The sequence below is a fragment of the Sceloporus undulatus genome, chromosome 5 (assembly GCF_019175285.1).
Source record: "Sceloporus undulatus isolate JIND9_A2432 ecotype Alabama chromosome 5, SceUnd_v1.1, whole genome shotgun sequence".
In the NCBI taxonomy this organism is placed as follows: domain Eukaryota; kingdom Metazoa; phylum Chordata; class Lepidosauria; order Squamata; family Phrynosomatidae; genus Sceloporus; species Sceloporus undulatus.
In genome coordinates this window covers 193,189,500-193,207,234 of record NC_056526.1, presented here as the reverse complement: position 1 = coordinate 193,207,234, position 17,735 = coordinate 193,189,500, and the positions used below count along the sequence as shown (strand labels likewise).

The following is a 17,735-nucleotide window of genomic DNA, read 5'->3' as shown; positions in this document are numbered from 1 at the left end:
TCCCAGACCCAAAGAGAGGGAGAGAGATGGGGGCTGGCGCTTCAGGCCCCTTTGCTCCTTGGTGCGCTTGTGTCTGTGTGCCTTCCCTGGCGAAGCCAGCCCTGGCCCACAAAAGGTTGCACCATCTTTTCAGGACGCCTTTTCTGTTCAGGCCTTTAGGCTCACATAATGGAGAGCTGCCAAAGCGTTTTGGGACTCTCATTCTGGAAGTGCCAGTCTGCCTGAGGAGCCTTATTGCCGCTTGCAACCTGGAGGAGGCCCAAAGGGCGAGAAGGCCTTGCGTGGCTCTCCGCAGGGGCCTTGCGCAGGGGATGCCCGCGCTTGAGTAGCCACAGCCTTTGCGCCCCTGGCCTTCTGGGGAAGGCAGGCGGCTTCTTCTGCCACTCACACATTCGGGGGGGGGGCATTGGCTTCTTGCGGCAGAAGGAGGGCCTTTGGCATAGCAGTCCTGCTTCTTACAACCCACTGATGGAGAGAAGGCCATGCAGCTGCAGGGAGGGATGGGGAAGAGGGACCGAGGTAGGCCGCTTTGGCCAGGCCTCGGGGGGGGGGGGCGTCCTGAGCCCAGGTCTGGCGCCAAGGGTCCAAAGTGTCCAGAGAAAGGGCCTGGAAGCCCTTCCTTTCGAGGCGAGGCTTCGGGAGGGAGATGCTGCTGGGGGTGTTGAGCCCAGGCGGCGGGGAGCAGGGCTTCTTGGAGGGGGCCCTTCACTTTGGGGAGGGTTCGGTGCCCTTTGAAACTTTGGCACTGGCCCTGGCATTCCCTTTCTTGGGCGGAAGGTGGCGCTGCGAGAGACTCAGCGAAGCAGACCGGAAAGGCACTCCGGACGCCCTGGCCCCGCCCCCTCCGTCGTGAGGTCACTTCCGCCAACAGCAGCAGCAGCAGGATCAGCAGAAGGAGGCGCGGCCGAGCGGAGAGGGCCCTCGCCACGCGACCGGACCCGAGGCGCCTTCCCTCCCTCCCTCCCGTCCGCTCCGCTTCGCTTCCCGGCTTCCTTCCGTCCGTCGGTCCGTGTCCGGTGCGGTGGAGGACCCGATCGAGGGGCTGCGATGTCGGCGGCGGGAGAGACGCTGCGGGGCCACCGCGCCCCGTTCCCCGCGGCAAGTGGGAGGAGGAGGAGGAGGAGCCCCGGAGCAGCGCCGGAGGGCAGGCCGAGGAGGGAGGGAGGGAGCGGCCCCGCAGCGGCAGCAGCGGCAGCAGCAGGACTCCCCTCGTCCTCCCTCCCTCCGCCGCCGGCCGGAAGGGGGCGCCCCGCACTCCCTCGGACTGACGGACTGCAGCTCCCATCATCCTCACCTGGGACCCCCAATACCAGGGAGGGAGGGGCGGGCGAGCAGCAGTGCCTCTGGGCAGCCCTGGCCGCTCTCCCTCGGCCCTCTCTTCCTCTCTGGCTGGAGCTGAACTGCAGCTCCCATCACTCCTCACCCGCTCTTTGCAGCCAGGAGAAGGAGGCCTGCTCCGAGGAAGGAAGTAGGGGCCTAGCTGACTCCATTGTGGGAGGAAGGCAGGCTATAAGTCCTTGAAGCACATAAATAGGCAGCAGTGCTCCTGGGCGCATGCAGAGGGCCTCCTGCAGCGCCAGGGCCCCCCCTCTCTCTCTGATCTCTGCCTGTGCTTACAGCTTCCTCTCTGGGTAAAGCTGAACTGCAGCTCCCATCACTCTTCTGGTCTGGCCTGATCCCAGGAAGGAGGCGGGGGCTAGGTGATCCCACTCTGGGAGAAAGACGGGGGCTGAACTGCAGCTCCCATCAGTCCTCACCTGCTTTCTTCAGCCAGGAGAGGGAGGCCTGGAGCCTGGCCAGGCAGGGAGGCAGGGGTGGGCAACTGTGCCCCTTCCACAAACATAGGGCCAGGGGCCACGCTGGTTCTCTCTCAGGCCCCTGCCTGCGCTGAGCTCTCTTCCTCCCCTCTTTTGCACAGGTGGCAGACCAGGGGCTCCTTGGCGTGGACGAAGGGGTGCTTCTGGCGGAGGAGGATGAGCTGGTGGAGGAGGCGGGCGAAGGGCCCCGGTCGTGGACCCCGCAGGAGAAGGCCCTCCACGAAGAGGCCCGGCTGAAGGCCAAGGCCAAGCGGCGCCTGCGCAGGACCTCCTCGCGCGATGCCAACCGGGAGTCCCTCTCGGAGGCTGGGGAGCCAGGCCCCGACCCCAGCAGCCCCAAGGGCAAGGGCCACGACCGCAAGTCCCGCATGGGCAAGGGCCGCGGGCTGCCCAAGAAAGGTACCGCTGGTCATCCAGCTGGCCATCAGGACACCCAACCCCCACATTCCCACCCCTTTCGGCCTGGAGAGGGTCCCAGGAGGTGGGGCTGACCCCAAGGGCCATACAGTCCAGCCCCGCTCCAGGGAGGAGGATGCCGCTGAAGTATCACTGCCATCCAGCAATCGTTATTTAAAGACCCACAAAGAAGGAGGGCCCATCCATCCCACTGCCAAGCAGTTTCTACACTGAAGAAGCTGTTCTCAGTGTTTAAATTTTAGGATTAGAAAGGACTCGGAGGACATCTGCTCTGCTGCCCTTCTGCCAGCGTCTGTGGCCCAGTCTCTCTTTAAGGCCACCAAAGATAGAGAGTGCAACACCTTCCAAGGGAGTGTCTTCCACTGCCAACATGGTCTGCCCAGTATTGAATAGCAGAAGCAGAAGGGACCCCCAGGAGTCACTTAGTCTGACCCGCTGCCGGGGCAGGCAGTCCTCAGCTAAACCATTCCTGATTGCTGGGCCTCCAGCCCCTCTTTCAAAACATCTGCCACACTCCTTCAGGGAGTCCATTCCGCTGTGCAAAGGCTCTTGCCATTGGGAAGTTCTTCCTAAGATGAAGCCCTGAACTTCTTTCCCTGTCATCTGATTTCAGCAGCAAAAAACAAGGGGTCCATCTGCACTACAGAGTCACAGCACTCTTATTCCACTTTAGCCGCCATGCATTGTTGTGAGAAGTCCTGGTGCCTCCCAAGCTACAAACCCCAGGCGTTCCTAGAAGGCAGTCGTGGATGTTGGGGTGGGATCATAGTATTGTAGTACAAATGGGACTCAGGCCACTCTTTTTCCCACTTGGCAGCCACCTTTCATCTATTAGAGATGGCCATTTCCTCTCATTGCCTCTCATTGTTTGTTCTGTGCCCCCTCCCCATCTCTTCCCTCTTTCTCTTCTTCGCTCCAGGTGGGGCCGGGGGTAAAGGCGTGTGGGGAGCGCCTGGCGTGGTCTACAGCTACCAGGAGCCCGATGCCCGAGATCCCAACTATGACGAGGTGGCACAGGTACGCCTTGGGGCCCCTGGGAACCAGGTCTCTCTGTCCTTCTGTTCCCTACTCTGCCTCTGTCCCATTACGGCAGCCATGCTTCCTTGACCAGAGGCCAGGAGACCCTTCTGTGGGATCAAGTAACACTTGGACAGTAGAGGCAGCAAAGCCATTCTCTGCTCAGTTCCGACTCTGGGCAGGACAGACTTTCCTCGGAGATTGCTGGCACAGCCATGGAAAGGCTTTGGGGTCTCCCTACACCTGACAGAATCGTGGCTGCGTGGGAGGCTGGTGGAGTCCTCTGCTTTGGAGGCTGTTTTGAAGCAGAGGCTGGATGGCCATCTGCCACAGGGAGGGCTTGGATTTGGATTTGATGATCCTGGGGGTCTCTTCCAACTATAGGATTCTATAATTGCCCTATATGGTGGCCATAGGGCTGAATGGGGAGGGGAGCAGCAAGCCAAACAGCAGCTGACCCATAGAATCAGCTGCCCATGGCCAAGACACTGAGAATCACAGAGTTGGAAGAAACTGTTTCCACTTTCAGCATCAAGACCTCTGAGTTTTAGGAGTCACAGGCAGAAGCGTGTGGCAATAAATATAAAGGAAGCAATGGAGGGGGCTGGGAAGGTAGCTGGTGCTGACACTCCCTTGGCATTATTTTGGGACTCCATCTGCATCTGCTGGCCTTAGATTGCTGAGGGAGAGCATTCAGCACATGCTCAATGTCCACCATTTGAAACACAGCCTGGGGCTTGGGCAGGCCTTGCACTTGGTGGGGCTAGTGTCCATCTCCTGAAGGACCCAGTAATCCTTTTCCGACTCTGTGATTCTATGACTCAGTGTCTTCTATGGCTAGAAGTTGGAAGGGTCTCACCCCCGACTCATGGCAGAGTCTCTATTTAGAGCATCCCCAGCAGGTGCAACTGTCCATCCACTTTTAGGAGGGGCCTAGAGAAGAGGCCCACCGCTTGTCTAGGCCACTTGCTCCATTGGCAAACTAGTGTCACTGCTAAGACCTTCCTTCTAACGTTGAATTAAAATCTACCCACCTGTAACTTCAACCTCTTAGATCTGGTCCTAACCTCCGAGGCAGCAGAGAACAGAGCTGCTCCCCTCCTCTTGGAAGAGCCTTTGAGAGATGTAAAGTGGGCCGTGTTACCCTTCAGCCCTTCCTTAACCGGGATAAACAAACCCAGCTCATTCAACCTCTCCTCATAAAACTTATCATCCTTGTTGCCTTTCTCTGAATCTGCTCTAACTTGTCTATATCCGTCTTAACATGGGGCACCCAAAACTGAATTCAGGAGTCCAGATAAGGCCTAACCAGTGCAGAGCTATCGATTCTCTTGACTTCAGAATTATGTTTCGATTCATGCAGGCTAAAACAGCATTCATCTTTTTTGCTGCAGCATCACATGGCCTATTTTTTAAGTTACCGCATGATCATCAATAGCCCTGAGGCCCTTTTCACATGCAGTACTGCTGAGCCAAGTATCCCCCATCCTATACCTGAGCATTTGATTTCTATGACTTGAATGTAGAATTTGGCATATGTCTCTGTTTCAATTTTTTAACTTCAGCCCAGTTTTAAGTCAGTCAAGGTCCTTTTGAATTCTGAAGCCCCCTCAGATTGGAAGAGGCGCTCTGCCTCCCAAGGACCCATGCTGTGTTTGCCTTGGGCCATTTGCAGCCCATGACCCCTGGGCACTTTGTGGTGCTGCTGTGTGCCCTTAGACTTGGGCTGGGCAAGGCATGCTTGACCACCCTGTGCCCTTCCCCTGGCCTTTCCTAGGGAGACACTGTCTACGCCACGGTGGTCCCTGAGTTGGAGGCAGGGGAGCTGGAGAAAACGGTGCAGCCGATGGTGCTGGAGTACTTTGAACATGGAGACACCCTGGAGGTTGTGGTGAGTATGTGGAGAGGGGTGCAAAAAGGTTGTATGTGGGGGGAGAACCTCTCTGGTGGGAAGCGGGCTTTGCAGCCAACGTTGACCGCCTGAGTGTGGCAGCTCACAAGCCCAGCGGAGAGGAAAGTGGACTTTCCATTCTTCGGTAGCGAATGTAACTAGCCCAAGGTCTCTGTGTGGTTTGCTGGTCCAGTCAGTCTGTCCTCCTTGGGTCCTGCATAAGCAGAAAGGTCAGACGTCAGTCAAATATATGAATGAATGGTTTTGCCGGAAACCAAAGCAGGGCTCCGGGGGGAGGACTGGGGAAGCAGTAAAAAGGGGCTGGGAAGGCTGAGCTCAGTGGAGAAGCAGCGCCAGGGATTTGGATGCCCCTTTGCTTGCCTGTTCACTCCACTGGCCTGGGCTTGGATACCAGCCACCTTCTTGGGAGGGTCCAAAGGGCTGAGCAGGTTGGTTTTGGCACTTGGGGTTTGACAAGCTCCCCTTGTCCTGGCCCCTGGAGAGGCCATCTCTTTAGACAGGAAATGAAGCAGAGGTTGACTCCAGGTGTACTTCTTGTCTGGAAAGCAAGGACTCTCCTGGGCTTGAAACAGACCCCCGGAGTGTCAAAAATATGTCACAATTGCCCCTGGGGCTGAAGCACTCCAGAGTTCCTCAGGGAAGATGCAGCCCCAAGTTGTATAGGAGAAGGCCAGCCAGCAACAAACTAGGCTGGTGCCAGGAGGGGCCTTACGCAGAGGCATCTGGGGCCATTCACAACACACAACTAAGGTGCTAGGATTCCTTCTTGACTGCAGTGCTTCCATCCTAGGGAACATTGGGGTTGGTAGTTTTTTGTGTGTGTGTGTGGGGGGGGTGCACTAGAAGAGCTCTTTGGCTGGAAACTCTAAATATTGCTTGCCTGTTGACTGCCTAAATGACAAATCCCAGGATTCAGTACAATAGAAGCGAAGCAGTTAAAGTGGAATCATCATGTGATAATTCTGTAGTGGCCATCTGTCACAAGGAGGACTTTGATGGAGTCCGAATGGGGTGGGATGGGAGGACCTGGTGGGTCTCTTCCAACTCTTCTAGGAGTCCAAATTATGTCCTAGCAGGGCCTCTGCCTGAGCCCTCCCACCCAGAGGTGCCTTCTCCCCTTTTGCAGGAGCTGCTTCGGGAACTGAACTTGGGTGGGCAGAAGGCGGCAGTCTCCTCCCTGGCAGTCTCTCTCTCTCTGGAGGGGAAGGCCAGCCACCGGGAGCTGACCTCCCGCCTCCTCTCGGACCTTGTGGGGAAGGTGCTGGGCCCCGAGGACATCGCCACCGCCTTTGACAGCATGCTGCATGACCTACCAGACCTCATCCTTGATACTCCGGAGGCCCCGCAGGTGGGCCAGGCCCCTCTGTCACCTTCCAGAAAAAGAAGCCAGGCCGGGAGGGGGTTGGTGGGGAGGGGGCTTTGAAGGGCTGCTGTGCGCTTTGGCCCCTGATACCCGCCGTCTGTCCACCTGTCTGTCTGTGCAGATGCTGGGCCAGTTCATCGCCCGGGCTGTGGCTGACCATGCGCTGCCACTTGACTTCCTGGAGCGCTACAAAGGGCGCGTCGACTGTGAGCACGCTCGGTGAGAGCCGCGCTTGCTCAAGCTGTTTGCCCATGCACCTGCTCTGGCCTGTGGGTCTGCTCAGAGCTGTGGGGCAGGCGGGCTGGCTCTCCCTGGGCAAGAGGAGTCTGGGAGTGAGAAGGAGCTGAAGGAGGGTCAGGAGGGTGCTGAGTCCCATCTGCCCTGCCTTCTGGACCGCTGCTGTTGCTCCTGACTGCTGTTTTCCTCCCAATAGGGCTGCTCTGGATCGTGCTGCTGTCCTCTTGCGCATCAAACGAGATGTCAACCATTTGGACAATGTGTGGGGCGTAGGAGGAGGCCAGAGGCCTGTCAAGCATCTCATTAAAGAAGTGAGTCTATGACTATTTGTATCTCACCTGTCTTCCAACAAGGGACCTAAGGCTGCCAATAAAAACCCCTAGATAAGCTGTCCCGTTAAATCTCTAATATAAAACCATATAAAAGCAAGTAACATTACCTAAAAATGTAGGGGAGGGGCTGAGCACTTGAGTTCCAGTCTATGCACTCAGCATGCCTCTGGCATCTATCAGCAGAGCTCAGGGCCAGTGGAGGTTGTCTGTCTTTGGCAAGGGTCACAGGGGACCTTTGGGGACAGATTTGGGTGGGGATTGACAGGAAAGAAGACCCTGTCTCTCGTGTTTCCAGCCAGTCATGCTTGCAATGGTGGTGAGACCCTTCCTGAGGATCTCAGAGCCCAGACCGGTTCACACTAAATAACCTGGACTTGAGCCACTTTGAATTGTGCCTGGAAACAAACTGGCAGCCAAAATGGGGTTTTGTGGGATCTCTAACCTGCCCCAGTTAATAGTCTGGCTGCAGCTCTTCAGACCAGATGAAGTTTCCAAACACTCTTCAGAGGCAGCCCCAAGTAGAGTGAGTCACAGTAGTCCAAACAGGATGTAACTAAGGCATGTGCCACTCTGGCCACAAAGTGCTGGTTCCTCTTTAGCTGGAGCCCGCTGTTTCTGGCCAGGGCAGAACTTCCGTGACAATGTACCTTTTCTGAAGCCGGGCCTCTCCTTCCGTGTGCCTGGGCTGGAGGAATGGCGGATGTGGAACTGCTCTCAGGGGATGCCCTTCACCAAAATCAGCAGAGAGCAAGAGCCTAGCGAGTCAGAGGGACTGGGCTGTCTTCAGTGCAGCTTGACAGGCTCAGGAAGGTTTGGGTCGGTCTGCTGTAAATTGGGTCTGCTGGGAATATGGTCTTTGGATCAGTGGCAATCTGCAAGCCATCAGCTGCCCATCTACATGGAAACAGGATGAACACAGTGATAATATGGCACAGACATGGCACGTCCCAATCCCTGGCACACTGAGAGAAAATCTTTGTAGAACCAGCTCATTGGGCCGCACTCCTGCCACTGGTCAGGGAGGGAGGGAGTGCTATTGGGATGGCCTTGCCCACATCTGCCTTGGCACCTCTAAAGGTCAAGGGCAGGGAGAGTCTATTTGGGCACTGGCTGCCCCCGAGTGAACAGATAGTTAGACAGGCAGGCGCTCTGGAGCTGTTGGGGCCTCCAGCCACCCTCTTCTTTCCTCCTTCCCTTCACAGATGAACCTCTTGCTCCGGGAGTACCTGCTGTCAGGAGACGTATCTGAGGCAGAACTCTGCTTACGCCACTTGGAGGTGCCACACTTCCACCATGAGCTCGTCTATGAGGTAGAGGAGGGGTACCAACAGACCCACATCCCCCTCCCTCTGTGCAGGAGTGTGAGTGTGAGGAAGGGATGTGGCCCGATCTTGGGCATTGGGTGACTGGCCCCAGGGGCGAGGAGCCGTGATGGCTGCCAGCCACAATGGCCCAGTGAGGCTTTGTGGCTGACACCCAGATGGCCGGCAGGAACTGGACCCCTCCTCTCCACGTGGCGCTCAGGGCCATTTCTCCCTGTATTGTGCCAGGCTGTGGTGATGGTGCTGGAGTCTTCTGGGGACACGGCGGTCGCCATGATGGTGAAGCTGCTGAAGGTGCTGTGGGAGACGGGGCTGGTGACCCTGGACCAGATGAATCGGGTAAGGGCACGGTGGCCCTAAATGTCAGGGTGAACATGGAAGGCGGGATCAGCGCACAGTCCTCCCGCATGGTACGGCAGCCCCAATCTCAGGCAGCCCCTGCCTTGGGGGTCTGTGTTGACTCCTGCCCCTCCTCCTGTGGCCCCCCAACAGGGCTTCCAGCGGGTGTATGATGAGCTGGGGGACATCAGTCTGGACGTGCCGCTGGCCCACACCATCCTTGAGCGGCTGGTGGACCTCTGCTTCGAGGAAGGGGTCATCACCAAGCAGCTGAGGGACACCTGCCCTGCCCGGTAAGACCGGCCTCTGCCCTTCTGGCCACTGTGTGTGGCAGGAGGGATGAGCCTCCCCATTGCCCGTCTTAATGGTACAGCTCTTTTCAAAGTGAGTGGTGGGAGACGCAGGCCAAGACCCTTCAATGCGGAGATGGTGCATGGTTTTACATTCAGAGTTAGGCAGCCACCCTGCAAACTGCAGGCTGTGAATTGTGCAGCTGAATGTGGAACCAAATGCTGAGACACATAAGCAAGTGTATTGTGGATCAATAGCACAACATGAGCAGGGTGCACCAGTGTGCCACCTGCACAGTGTGCAGTGCAGATGTGCATTGATGGGCAGTGGCACTACCTGGGGTGAGGTCGGTCTGCGCAGAATGAAAAGATCCAGCCTATTGCTTGGTGGAGCTTACACCTGAGTAAGATCTTCACCAGCAGGATCCCAGCCTTAGTCTTCTGCCTCAGTCTCAGAAAGCGTTTTTGCTCTGATGTTATTTGTTTTCCTCTGTAAACCCCCCATTTTAGGAGAGCCTTTTCCTGATCGGGGGGGGGGGGGGGGGTTTTTTTGGGTCGGGGGCCCCTTTTTTTTGGGGGGGGGCCTTGGGGGGGGGGGGGGGGGGGGGGTTCCTTCTGAGGTTGCTGGTCTCTGTTTCTGTGGCCAGTGTCCTTGAGAGGGGTAGTGGAGGTGAGGTGGGGCCTTTGCAGGTTGGAGCAGAAGGCAGCCTGCAGATGTGTGGGGTGAGGGCGATCAGGGCCAGGAGGTGAGCTGTCCCCTGTAGTACCCCTCTGCTGACCCTCATTCATTCTCTCTCTCTCTCTCTCTTTTAGGGGCCGCAAGCGGTTTGTCAGTGAAGGGGATGGAGGCCAAATTAAGCAGTAACTGGACCACACTTTCAGCCTTGCCTCCCTGGCCCCCCCCACTCCTGCCAGCCTCAGGATGGGCCAGGGCCCCTTGCTTCACCACCCCCAAAGCAGTGCACCTGGCGGGAGGGAGAGGGGTCTCTATGGGCTGAATGTGGGGGGAAGGGGATGCTTGCTCTCTTGCCAGGCCCCTCCAGCCGTTACCCCCCTCTTTGTCTTGCTGCCATTGCCCCACACATCTCAGGAAGGAAAGCAGGGAGGGCAATGGGCCAGACTTTTCAGGGGGCAGAGGTGGCTTGGGCCTCCGGAGATGCCTTTCCTGGGACAGCTGCCCCCAAGAAAGCCCCCCTCTCCAAACAGTCATGCACACACGCACACACCCTCCAGCTGCTCCCAGTCCTGAAGTGTACTTAGCCTGCTTGAATCAGTACTGGTTTTCATGCGGTTCCCCCTCCAGTTTGGTGCTGTGGGGGGCAATGGGGACCCTGGTTGTGGTAGAACAGATCCCCATCACCCGGGACCCCCTGCATGTGCCAAGCACCGCTGAGAGCCACAGAGTGGGCTGAGGCTGGGAAAGGAAGGGGGCTGCTGGGGCCCCGGTGGTGGGGAGGGGGCCAAGGCATGGACTGCCACTTCTTCAGGCTGCGCTGCTGGGAGCGTCTCAGGGCATGCGGGACAAGTCTTGCAGGTTTCGGGGAGAGAGGGGTGCTAGGCTGGGCTGGAGGAAAGGCAAGGCTGGCAGAGCAGGTGGGCAAAGGAGCAGGGCCAAGCGGGCAAAGGTGGTGGGGAAGGGGTGACTGATGGAAAATAAAAACAAAAATGCACCCAGCAGGCCTGGCCATTCCTTGTCACTTCCTGGGACGCGGGACACAGCGGCGACAGGCACTTTCCATGCGCATGAGATACAAGTGGTGCTCTCTTGGGTATTCCCCCAAGAGGTGGGGAAAAGATCGGTTGGAGCTAGAATGCCTCTCCAGTAAGGAAACTGGGACCACACACTGTGAAACCTACGAAGGCATAAAGAAAAGGGGCAACTGTGGTGGCAGGGGACATAAGAGGAAGGAAGGCAACAGGGCCATGAAAGCATCGCTGCACCGCAGGCCCGGTTTCTCTCAAGCTGCTGGAGGAGTTCATCATCCTCATTAGTTGTTATTTTGTTGGTTTAGATGTTGTCTTTTGCCTATGTCTGGGACACAAGGCAGCTTGCAAGTTCAAACAGAAACATCTAAAAGTAAGACCTATACTACACTAAAATATGAATCAATTTAGAAACACACCCATTAAATAGGAAAAATGGTAAATGCGGACAATACAGCACATGGTTCTTGGGAAAAGAGCCTTGAGTCCTCAGTCCCTCAAGCGCTGCCAAAACAAGTCATTTGCTGGAGGAAAGAGCCAGGAGGATCCCTGGAAAGGGAGTTCTAGCACAGGGGAGCAGCCACCAAAAAGCCCGTCTCTGGGCTTCCCATCGGCTGGATCTGTGAAGGTGGAGCCACACGGAGAAGCCCTCTCCCCAGAGAATCTCTGGGTCAATGCAGGGGGACATGGCCCTTTGGAGAGCCTGAACCTGAGGTGTGTAGCGCTTTGTGGGGCTTAACCAGGTTTTCAAACTAGGCGCAGAAACATGGAGCTGTTGCCGCAAGGGAGTTGTGTCTGCGCCCTGAAGCTGGTCAGTAACTTGGCTGCAGCTCTTTGGACCGGCTGAAGTTTCCAAACACTCCTCAAAGGCAGTCTCACATAGAGCACATTGCAGCAATCCAATCGTGATGAAATGGGCATACGCCAATGGGGCCAGATGGCATCTCAAGGAACAGACACAACTGGTGCACAGGCCACAACTGTATATTTACTGAATCCACATCGCCTTTCTCCTTGGCTTTAATGGAGTCCATGAGTATACTTGAGCTGCAAACCTGCAACTTCGGGAGAGGCGTGAGTGCGAAGAAGGATCCCTGTCCCTTGGGCTGCCATTCAAGGGACCTGACCTGATTTCACCTAAACTAGGAACAACTTCCTGACAGTAAGGCCCTATTCAGACTTACTTTTTGTCCTGAGAAGATGTGATGCATATGGGATCATTGCTCCTATTATGTATTGGGTTCACGAATCTCTCCAAGGCATTTTAACCCTTGTGTTCACATGCCATCATTTTGGGTTGAAACTGTGCTCCCTTTTTGCACTGCTTCAATGGAGTGTGTGTGGGGGGGTCTCCTCCTTTGGAGGCTAAGTAGAGGCTAGATGGCCATCCGTCGGGGGGGGGGGCCTTGGATGGTGTCTCCCTTTGTGGCCAAAGAAGGGGGCTGGCTGGGTGGGCCCTTGGGGTCTGTGATTCTATGGAAACCACCAAGCCCTATAAGGAATGGCTTAGTGAGTTGGGTACGTTTAGCTTGGAGAAGGGAAGATGAGAAGATAGCCCTGTTTCAACATCTGAAGGGATGTCCTATTAAAGATGGAGAAAGCTTGTTTTCCTCTGCTCCTGAGACTAGAACATGGAGCCATGGAGGCAAGCCACAGGAAAAGAGATTCCATCTATAGGAAGACCTTTCTCACTTTAAGAGCTGTTTGACATTGGCTTGTGGTGGTTTTGCTTGGATTTTTGTAAAGCGAGTGGATGGTCCTCCGCCAGCAATGCGCTGGGCCTTCCTGCCTGGCAGAAGGCGGCTGGAGTGGATGGACCTGGGAGTCTCTTCCAACCTTAGGATTCTGTTAATCATCCACTTCTGTGACTGCTGCCAGGCCCAGGCTTTGAGCCAAAGCGCTTCTGCCTCCGATTGTGGTGGAAAGCAATGATGGAGCTGGGTGCCACTGGCATGCAAACCTTAGAAAGAGGCCTCTTGAGAGAGCCAGGCAGCCCCATGTGCCCCAAGCTGTTCCTTGCCAACATGGGTTTCCATGGGGCTCTTGGGTGCTGCTCAGTGTCCTCCCCAGGGAAACATTTGCCAGGGTCAGAGGCATGGCACTGAAATCTTGGGGCTGGGGGGGGGATTATGAAAGAAGCCCACCTTGTGCCGCTCTGCATCGCCCACTTGGGCAAAAGGCATAAGCAAGAGATTTCACAAGCTTTCAGAAGGGCGCAGCATGGCGCCTGTGCCTTTAAGTCCCTGTCTGTTTAGGGCATTCATTCCACAGGATTTCCTCAGGCAAAGAATACTCAGGAGGTGGTTTGGCCAGTTCCTTCTTCTGAAATACAGCCGACACAAAAAGAGTGCCCCAAAGGTTAAAAAGGTGTGTGTGCTGCATGCCTTAAAGTCATTTCTGACTTATGGAAGAGTTATGGCGACTCTATCATGGGGTTTTCTTGGCAAGATTTGTTGCCAAGGGGAGCTTTGCCATTGCAGGAAATGAACCCTGGTCTCCAACAACCAACAACAGGCTGCTGCTTCTTCATGGTCTCTGCAAATTCATACAAATGGGTTTCACTGCGCCTGCGCAGTGCTGTTCGGATACTTCTAGAATCACTGGGCAAAGTACACTTTGCAACATATAGAAACTTTTTGGCGGTAACCCCGCCCCCCTCCTATAAAGCCCCGGTTCCCGCTCTTTTCCCCAGTTCCATTTTTTCCGCCGCGTTTGGCTGCTGTTTGGAACTTCGCTCGTGTTGCTCGTTTTTGGATCACTGGTTTTTGACTCGGACTGTTTTTTGACTTTGGCGTTTCTTCTTCCCCCGTCTAACTGGACTTTTGGACTGTTGACTTGATTATTGGATTTTGTCTTTGCTTTGTCGAACTTCAGCAACGATGTCTCCTCCGTTTAAGAAATGCAATGTCTGCGGCCTGCGGGGGAAAGGTGCCGGTGCAGGATCCCCACACCTCCTGCCTTTTCTGTCTGGGGAAGGACCATGATGTCAAGGCTTGTCCTCTCTGCAAATCTATGTCTTCCCAGGCTAGGAAGAACCGGGAATCGCGTCTGACATTGGCGATAACCCAGGGTAAGATGCGGGAAGGGGATCCTCGTCCGTCTTCGGCCCCTGTGGCTCCTGTTTCTACCCAGGCTCTCTCCACCCGTGATGGCCCGGCAAGTGCTCCGCCGTCGACAGCTTCTATTTCTGGGGAGCCCATCTCCGATTTTAATGTGGCCCGTGGCCCCGAAAGGCCCAGTGCCACCTCCAAACCCACCAAGTACCCGCACAAATCTGGGTCTGTGGGTACGGCCGCCACCTCGACCTCATCTCGAGGGCAGGAGACCCCTGCAAAGGCTTCGCGGGCAGGCTCGGAACACAAGTCCCATAAGGCGGCCCCATCGAATCCGAAGGACGGCTCGGATTCAGCTAGGGAGAGCTCCTCGAAGGCAAAGTCAGCCTCCCGCAAAGAAGATGCACCCAGGTCGGGTGGAAGGCTCACGGAGTCGCCTATCCCTTTTTCCCCTCCCGAGGCACCGCGGGAGCCCGGGTCTTCCAAGAAGAAGAGGACATCGGATTCAGCGTCGGAGGCTAAAGTTGCTAAGAAGGCTAAGCACACCAAGGATCATCCTCATCCTTCCCCGTCTAAGAGGCCGGATGTATAAAAAAAGGCGGAGCGTTCGGCTCGCCCTCGCCCCCGGACGGAAGTCCCAAGGCGGGACACCCCACTGGTGGCTTCTGAGAGACCATCTCCCAGGGATGATGATCAACCTTCTTCAATTCTGGGACCTTCTGCGACGGCGACCGTTCCCTTCCTCCTTTCGGATGATGAGGACGCCGGTGACAGACTCTCGAGGTCTCCTTCTAGGGGCTTACCCTCAAGGTCTCCATCTCCAAGACTCCGTTCTCCGGCTCGGGCTGATCGTCCCCCGAGGTCTCCATCGCCAGCTCCCCTGTCTCCAGTGCAGGCTCCAGTCGATGATGGACTATTTTACGACTCTGAAGCAGACCAATTCTATGTTAAGGTGCCGAAGGAGGTCGCGATGTCCAGAGTGTCTTCACGTGATCGCCCCCGTGATCGCCCTCAAGAAGGTCCACACCGGGAGGAAGGGCGTTCGGACCCAATACCCGCTTCCAGAGCGGCCTTGATCCAGCCCGCACCACGGCCAGCTGACAGGCCCAGGTCTAAGGTCATTCTTCAGGTCGACTCCTCCGATTCCGAGGCGGACGCGTCGGTCTGTTCCGAGGAAGCTTCAGATGTCGAAGACCCCCCGCGCCAGTCGCCACAGGATCTTCACTACCTGGAGGCCGCTTCTCCATCAGACGACGTGCGTTCCTTCGCGGAACACGTTATCAAAATGTCCCGGGCTCTGGACATTGAACTGGTCTACCCTGATGCGGACACAGCAGACCCTGTGGAACGGCGGGTCCATGGCCGGGTCCCAACGCCTCCATGCGTTCCATTTCTCCCATCCCTAGAGACAATCCTCAAGCGTTCCTGGGACTCTCCTTCTTCACTCCTGGGGCCTCCTCGCAAGATAGAGTCACTATACAAGGTCTCTGCCCCCAATGCCCCGTGGCTCATATCTCATCCTCGCCAGAACTCTGCGATCGTGGAGGGAGCCCAGCAGACCTCCACTCAACGTCAGACAACCTCCCCGGTGGATAAAGAAGCCAGGAAGATAGATGCCCTGGCTAAAAAGGCATATGCGGCGGCAGCGCTGGCATCAAAAGCCACCAATTATACAGCTTGTATGGAGGCATACATTCAGACTTTAATGGAGGGTATCTCCCCAATAGTTTCGGACGTCCCTGATGAGGTGCAACGGACCTTGACCGAAATCAGGGATGAGGCCCATTCTATTGGGAGCTGGCTGATCACTGCGGACAGAAACGTCACCGAATGCACTGGGAGAGCTATGTCAGCTTCTATTGCACTGAGGAGACATGCCTGGCTCCGGGGCTCCGACCTCAATCAGAGTGTGAGGTCTACCATTGAAGACATGCCTATTGACGGCTCCGGCTTGTTCCATGCTGACACGGACGAGAGGCTCAACAAAAAGTTTCGGATGAAGGCGGCCGCTCGAAAACATGGCATGTCTACACCGGGGTCTTCTTCCTTCTGCAAACGCCTTCGTCCTTGGCAACATCATCAAGGTCAGTTCCAGAGGCCTCCCTATCAGGAACGCCAGTTCCACCAACAGGGTTCACAGCGACAGGGCTACTCCTCCCAGCCGTCCTCTTCCTCGGGTCGTCGCAACCAGTCTCGGTATCGTAAAAATCGCTGACAGGAGCCAGACCAGGGAAAAAAGAGGGCATGAAGATCCCCAGCGCACTTCGCCCCTCCTAATTTGTTCTTTCTCAACATTCTTAGGCCCTTTGCCACCACATGGGCCTCTATTTTCTCCGACTCCTGGGTCTTAAACATCGCCCGAAGGGGCTATACCCTCGAGTTTGAAGAGCTCCCGCCCACCGGAGCTTTTATTTCTACTGCCCCCTCGGGCACCCTTCTCAACGAAGTGCGCTCCCTCCTGCAAAAAGGGGCCATCTCACCCTTGTCTCCGGATTTGTGGCCCAAAGCCTTTTTCTCCAGATATTTCACGGTTCCAAAGCCAGATGGAGGAATCAGACCCATACTAGATCTAAGAGAACTGAACTCCTTCTTAAAGTATAGACATTTTCGCATGGTAACGCTGGCTTCCATTTTGCCTCTGCTCCAGCAGGACCTCTGGTTCGCGACGGTGGACCTGAAGGATGCTTATTTTCACGTCGGGATAAGAGAATCCCATCGCAGGTTCCTCGCCTTCGCCATCGGCTCCGTCGCCTATCATTACAATGTGTTTCCATTCGGCTTGGCCACAGCCCCTCGAGTCTTCACGAAGTGCATGGCCCCAATAATAGCCTACCTCCATCAGAGGGGGTTCAGTGTTTTTTCATATCTGGACGACTGGCTACTGACAGCCCCATCAAGAGGGGAGCTTCAGAACACAATTCACTTCAGCCTACGCCTCTTGTCAGACTTGGGCCTTGTTGTCAATCTGGAAAAGTCGCACTGGACCCCATCTAAGCAGGTCCGTTGGATCAGCTCCATTCTCGACTCCGAAGAGTCTACGGCCTATCTTCCTCAGGACCGCTTCCAAGCTTTGTCCACTGTAGTGCACGCCGTTCGCACGCACAGAAGCGTCAAGGCCAGGACCATCCAGGTCGCCTTGGGACACATGGGGTCGACGACATTTGTGACTCCATGGGCACGGTTGCGCCTCAGGCCTCTTCAGTCCTGGTTTCTCTCCGTCTTCAACCCCTTGACAGACTCCCCAAACAGATGGCTCACCGTACCGAGACCCGTGACCGCCTCTCTCGAATGGTGGCTAGACTCCCAAAACGTGTGCGCAGGTACGCCCTTCGCCCACCCTCAGCCACAGATGACCCTGACGACAGATGCATCTCTAGAGGGCTGGGGTGCGCATCTTCTGGACTTATGCGTGAGGGAGAAGTGGTCGCAAGAGGAGTGTGCTCTCCACATCAACGCGCTAGAGATGCTGGCTGTCGAAAAGGCTTAGAAGGCTTTCGAATCCACCATCGCAGGCAAGGTGATTCTGCTCAGGACAGACAATACAACGGTGATGTATTATGTCAACAAACAGGGAGGCACCAAATCCAGAACTCTCTTGGACATCACGTTGAGGATCTGGGACTGGTGCATCTACAGAGACATCCTCCTCCAGGCGATTCATCTGCCAGGAGAGGAGAACATCTTAGCAAATCACCTCAGCAGGACATCAACCTGCCACGAATGGAGGCTTCATCCGGAAACAGTCGACGACCTGTTTTGCCGGTGGGGAGCTCCCCAGATCGACCTGTTCGCAACAGCCTCCAACAGCCATTGTCCCCAGTTCTGTTCTCGGGTGCGACACGAGAGTCCTCTCGGAGATGCATTCACCTTCGATTGGTCCCGGGAAACGATCTACGCCTTTCCCCCGTTTCCGCTGCTGACCAGGGTAGTGT

The 17,735-nt window shown here is 56.1% G+C and overlaps 1 protein-coding gene across 1 annotated transcript; it reads left to right on the top strand.

The window, feature by feature from the left end:
- Positions 1 to 432: 432 nt before the first annotated feature.
- On the top strand, positions 433 to 10,721 carry LOC121930517 (programmed cell death protein 4-like). The gene is made up of 12 exons (XM_042466955.1): positions 433 to 519; positions 778 to 1,098; positions 1,919 to 2,216; positions 3,154 to 3,251; positions 5,029 to 5,142; positions 6,290 to 6,511; positions 6,648 to 6,745; positions 6,960 to 7,074; positions 8,298 to 8,405; positions 8,646 to 8,756; positions 8,910 to 9,049; positions 9,860 to 10,721. Exons 1-12 carry the CDS (start codon positions 469 to 471, stop codon positions 9,909 to 9,911), a joined length of 1,728 nt encoding a protein of 575 aa, XP_042322889.1. The 5' UTR covers positions 433 to 468; the 3' UTR covers positions 9,912 to 10,721.
- Positions 10,722 to 17,735: the final 7,014 nt, after the last annotated feature.

Coding starts and splice junctions, on each gene's coding strand:
- LOC121930517 (XM_042466955.1), top strand. CDS start 469: ATGGAGAGAAGGCCATGCAGCTGCAGGGAGGGATGGGGAAGAGGGACC. Junction 7,075..8,297: donor TCAAGCATCTCATTAAAGAA/GTGAGTCTATGA, acceptor TTCCCTTCACAG/ATGAACCTCTTGCTCCGGGA. Junction 9,050..9,859: donor AGGGACACCTGCCCTGCCCG/GTAAGACCGGCC, acceptor TCTCTCTTTTAG/GGGCCGCAAGCGGTTTGTCA.